At 41.0% G+C, this 6,000-nt stretch overlaps 1 protein-coding gene across 1 annotated transcript in view; it reads right to left on the reverse strand.

Moving 5' to 3' along the window:
• Positions 1-4,338, reverse strand: part of ZMYND8 (zinc finger MYND-type containing 8) — a 48,758-nt gene extending 44,420 nt beyond the window's left edge. Inside the window, 1 exon segment of the mRNA XM_041419207.1 lies at positions 4,236-4,338. Coding sequence (XP_041275141.1) covers positions 4,236-4,249 — 14 coding nt within the window. The 5' untranslated portion in view covers positions 4,250-4,338.
• Positions 4,339-6,000: the final 1,662 nt, after the last annotated feature.

Genomic DNA, 6,000 nt, shown 5'->3' on the forward strand with positions numbered 1-6,000 from the left:
TTATATCAGCTGAATTAAGAACGGTAACATCCTGTTACAGCATGGTTTTAACCTCACAGTGTGAAACACAGATGCTCTGACAACAGGCACTAAAGGGTTAACATGAGAATGACAAATACATGAAACTCACTTCCTATGTAGCTATGGCTAAATTAGTCTTTAACCCATGAACACAAGACATGTTTATTAACAAATGTATTTAAATGACTTTCTGAATACAATTTAAAGGGCCAAGCTTGATGGCCTACTGTGCTGGCTTCCAGTCCGCAGACCCCTCAAAGCCAGCGTACCACCACAAAGGGGTTTGCAGACAATAACCAAGTAAATCAAACCTAGCCTAACAGGCTTAAAGTCACTCTAATGGGATTCATGTGCCCATGGGAAAAATACTGGGGATCCACAAACAACAAAATTTGAAAACTGCTGTCTACTCCGTTTCATATGGGCAAAGGTTTTGTTCAACTTTCAAGATATTTAGGAAATTCAAATTAATACCCTGAATTTCAGACAGAGGAGGGCTTTTACTGAAATTTATCTCCCTTTAACCAATTATGCTGGAGTAGTACCATCACTATGGAAAACTGACCACCAGCTACCACTTTTCAGCTACTGAATCCACAGTAGCTGGGAAGTGATACAGCACAATACACTGGAAAGCAAGGCAGAACAGGAAAAACAAAGCAACAAAACCAGAAACAAAACAAAACAGTAACAAAAACCTCAAGCAAAAGTGATATCACAAAATGGAAGACAGCTCAGGAAGACGAGCCAGTTGAAGTTTGTGGACATGATATGAAGGGCTAAATTTGTAATGTAATCTATCTATTTCTGCTTTTTGAGCATGAAGTTCCTTTCATTACATGCTCCCTTAGTAGCAACGTAGGTTTCCTGCTACATTTCATACTCCTACCTACTGCGAGGGGGGGGTGACTGTTACATTTGGAGTGGTTTATACTCTGCATTTTTTCCATTTCCAATATGTTAAGTAGTGTCATTTGTTTAAAGAAATTACTCAGCTTTTTCCTAGCACTATTTAGCTTCCAAGTGAAACAGTTTGCCTGCAAAGAATGAAAAAGGCATGTAGCTTTTAAAAAGCTACTGTTTGCACCATGATTTATAATCCAGATCACTCCTTTGTTTTCCCCCCACTCCATTCTTTGTCCAGTTAATTACAAAAGTAACTGGATGTTGGCACTAAATAATAATGCCTAATCATATTCATCCTGGGCAATTCAAATTACTCTCTAGTAGCCAGAAAACTTACAGTGTAATTATACGATTAACTGCTAGTTATAATCAGAATAATGGCCATTTGCTTCAAGCTGAATAAACCTCAGCTGCATTGCTTCATACATGTCCTGTCTAATTGTGATTGTAACAAGATCCAGGCCAGTAAAATCTTGGGGAGAAAGCATACGTGCTTTTTCCCTGCATCTGTCACTTACAACAAAAGCCCACATTCCATCTGCCCTGAACAGAAAAAAAACCAGCTTATTACGCAACCTAAGGAAGTGAGCGATAACACTGTACCTTGACAAAGCACCAAAAATATATATACATCTGAAATCCTTCAGCTTGGCTGAATTTGCTTTGCTTAGATGGAACAAAGATGGCAGAAATTTCCAGAAGGCCTTTCTCAGCCTTGCCACTGCAATTGTCAATCTTTAACCTGCCTGCTGCGGCAATTGGCTCCGGCGCTGGCGGAGCAGCGCCATTGGGCTGAGCCGAGGCACAACGCCGCTGTCTCTACCTTGCCTCAGACATCTTGCTGCAATGCAGACATTTGTTTTTTTGTGAACTATAAAAGAATTGCACTCGAGTGGTTGAAAATAGTGAACTTTTAACAGACTCACGATGCTCCGTTTCATTACATGCACGAGGGCAGCTCACACAAATGCGCTTCACTGTCAGCAGCGTGTCTGGAGGTGCAGATTTGAAACAGATCCTGGTTTAACAAAACCTGTGGGAGCCATTTTAATACAAGCTTTCTGATTGCAGATCACTTACCCCTGCTTCCTCACATTAAACAAATATTATGTTGTTCACTCTTAAAGGCTGAAAGTAAACTGCTCACATGTATAAACTACTACTAGGAAAACTGTGTCCAAATGTAATTTCTGTTTTTTAGCAACTGAAGAACAAAAACCAGAATAACTTCTTAGCTATGTCAGCACTTTCATGTATGCTGAAAAATGCATTACGATTGCATACAGAAACAGTATCACATGAAATTCAGTGGTACCCCAGCAGCATTTCAGGTTTCAAATTGAACTAGACATTCTTATAATCTAATCCTAGGGGACTGGGGGGGGGGGGGGGAAGGAGCTTTTAACCAAAGTGAAATATTCAAAGTAAGATACTCACACTGGTAAACAAGTAACCAGAGGTAAATTGCTATGTTAAAAGAACGTTATCAAATACACGGCAAGGATCTATAAAAGTTTGCATGCACTGTGCCTCTCAGCACAGTCATTTATTTGCAAAGCCAGCCTAGCTTTCAGCTCTTTCCTAAAATAATGAATGTGTATGGACTGTTAAAACAAGTGCAAAAATTACTTTAAAAGCACAAAAGAGCATCCTTCCTCTGCTTTTGTAACAGCCCTGGTGATCACTGAAAAACAGCTTGTTCAAACAAGCATGCAGGCGCTACAATTAAAATCTTTATAAAGAGCAGAAAATGTTTCTAAATTAGTTATAAACCAAGCAAGCTTGTCTGAGGTTATACTTTGTATAGTATCAGAAACATATGCTCATTAAGTGTTATTTACTTTACTTCATAAGGTCACTTCATTGCTGAGCACTAGCACTTTCATCACACCCGAAAAGCCCAAGGAACGGTGAAAATGCGCTTTACCCTGCAAGCATGGTAATTAATGAGCTAGGAACAAACAGCAAGTAGAATATTTTTCACTGGCCTAAGGTAAACAGGAAGTAAAAGCTTCAAAATTTAGAGACAAATTATCAGAAAAACAGTGCATTCAAATAGAGCAGTTTACAAGTCCCTTAAAATGGACGCTAAGCAAATCTGATCTTTTATAAGATTAACCACTAACATCACTTCATCTATTACACTGACTGACCCAGTAAAAACAAAATGTTTGGAAAAGTATTAAAAATGTTCAGAGAGTAGCATGCTGCTTACTTACCAACTGTTCAAGCACCCATCTCATTTTTCCAGTTAAGGAGATACAACAGGCTGGCAGATTTGGGGATTGATCAAAAAGGAATTTCTTGAAATAATTACGTAGCATTTAACCAAAAGTTAAAAAAAAATAAAAGGGAAAAAAAAAAGACCCAAGAACGAACAACATGTACTACTATCATGAACCACACATGATTTTATATCTTCTGGACTCCACAACACAGAACTGTGGCTGATACAATGTAAAACAAAAAGGCACAGATAAAAGTTGCATTAGTTTATTTGAACTATGCAAAACAAGAAAGCTAACAGTTCAAAAACATTTTCCATAAAGCATCAGATTTGTAAACAGATGCACTGCTGCGTTTTACTGAGCAGCACTCCATTTCCAAAATCTGCAGCACAAAAACTCCCTTTTAAAGGAACAAAATATTAACCATACATTGTCCCTTAGAAAGAGAAAAGCGTTGTATTAACTACTCCTGCAAGAAAAAAGGTTCAATAATCATTTTAAGTTAAGATAAGCTGCATAAAAAACATGATGCAACAGCACACCACCACCTAGGCCCAATATCTACAATCTGCCATTAGCACTTTTTGCTGATGCCTAGGTTTTTAAAAATCCCATATTTTCTCAGAGATAACTTATCTTAGCTGTTCCATTCACTGTTTAGAAAGGTAAACTTGCCTGTTCCTCTGTCTGCCATTATCCCTGCTTGACTCCCTGTAGGGCAGTTAAATGCATCTGCTCCCTAGCTTCCATTTTCTCTCCAGCAGGCATGTGACACAACAGACAATAGTGCTGGCAAACTGCTCAGAGACAGAAACCTCCTTTGGAATACCAGGATCTTGATAAACTCTAAAAACACCATCCTCCTGTGAAGAAGTAGGCATGCCAAGGCTTTGCCAGACTGTAAAATAAAGCTGTGGCTAATGGCTACTAACCATGTGACCCAAGAAAGCAAATTTAAACAGTTCCAACTTAATATAAGTGCTGTGGTGTGAGTTTTGCACGAGAAATCACAGAGAATCACACTCTCAACCCACAACTCATAGGTCTTAGAGAAAAAGCAATGTAAAAAGCAAGGCTTACCTCTGTGGATGCATTGTTAACACAGTGTTATGTCAATACTTATAAAACATGGAGGACAGGCTCTCAGTACTCGGGCAGGGAGGGCTTGGCACTTGGGCTTGATGATCTGTCTTCCCCATGAAAGCCGCCCCCGGATTGGCTGCCCCGGCAAATCCGCATGTAAAGCGCCAGGGGATTGGCTGAGACACTTCCTGAGCGATTATCTTTGTGCGGCTCCGGGAGCAGGAGCCATCCCGGGCTCGGAGCAGGCCGGCGCGCTAGGCCCGGCTCCGCTCGCCGCAGCCGGCCCCGCGCCGGCCCGGCCCCGGGCACGCACCGCCCGCCTCGGGGAAGCGCCCGCACACCGCCTGCCCCGACAAATGTGCCCCAGCCTGCCGTTTGTTGAAGGCAGCTGGGTGCTCTAAACGCGAAGGAGGCAGAGTTTGCCCAGGTCGTAAGAGCTGTTCTTTTGTTTGCACGGAAAGCGAAATTCGCTTTGCTGGGGCTCTGCTGGCCGAGAAAGCGAGGCCACAGGCAGGGAGCAAACCTTACCGAAAGTGCATGTGCACAGGAGGGACTGGAATTAATAACTCAGGATTCAGAGAAGGGTTCTCCTGCTCCAGAATTTAAATATATGAACGTGCAGCAGAGCAGCCATCTACCTACAGTGTGATTTCTTTACATATCACAGTATGCTGAGTCTTAATAGGAAAAGGGAGCCTTAAACAGGAACACTCCTGTCTCCTTTTCCCAAAAAGCATTCCAGAACTGAAATTGCTTTATCACAGAGCATTGGTGCAGGCCTTCCTGCCTTCCCTGCGTTTAAAATGCTGCAGAGCAAAACTAAAAATATCCGTGTCACCCCAGACCCTGAGATCTCCAATCCTCCCCCCCGGCCCCCACCTTTCGGCCTGCCTGGGCTGTTACACAAAAACTGACTTCCTTAGGAGCGGCTGCAACTGCAGCTTCCTGTCCGTTAACCCTGTAGGACTTGGTGCTTTTTAAAATGCACCACAGGCCCTGAAAATTCACACCGATTTCTCTACGCGGCAAGTTATCGGTCTGCCCCCACGAAAACATTCGCGTAGCTTTTCAGCTAATCATTTTTTTTTTCTTTTTTTTTTGGCTTTACCTTTTTTATCTCCTGCGAAAATGCTGCAAATGAAACAAGATGAGAAAGCAGGGTGTAAGGAACCGGTTTGATCTTGGGCCAATTTCCAAGCTTTTCATTAAAAAATGTGATTCTGTTCTATTCCCTAATGCAGTGAAAGTGGGAGGATTTATCATTATGCCAAAAAAGAAGTCTTAACTCCAGATGAAGATCTTAAAGGTTAAATTTTTAGAAAGGCTCCAACATGCCTTCGTATTATTGTTGAAAATTTTGCATCTGTGTTATATAGCTCTGTATTATCATTCTGTAACCATGAAGATTGCAACGGAAATTGCAGATGTAAGGGTGATTCTGAAGCATATTGAATATCAAATAATTATTTATTAAACAAAAGAAAAAAAAAACAACAAAAAAACAAGGGAAGGTGTAGAGGGAGACGCTTAACATTGAAACAATAATTATTAAATAATGAGATAGAATAACCAAAGAAAAATAAACATTCTTCCAGTACAACATGCAGGATCTCAGATTGTGAAAAACCAACTATAAAAAGCCCTCTTCCATAAATCTACGACAGTTGCAAACAGAATATGCATGTCACGTTTAGTCGAGTGCTAATAATCCCAGAAACAATCACCACAACAAAACCTAGTGCCCTCCCTTACCTCCATACAG

Source organism: Onychostruthus taczanowskii, unplaced genomic scaffold (genome assembly GCF_017590055.1).
Source record: "Onychostruthus taczanowskii isolate IOZ18803 unplaced genomic scaffold, ASM1759005v1 scaffold60, whole genome shotgun sequence".
NCBI lineage: Eukaryota > Metazoa > Chordata > Aves > Passeriformes > Passeridae > Onychostruthus > Onychostruthus taczanowskii.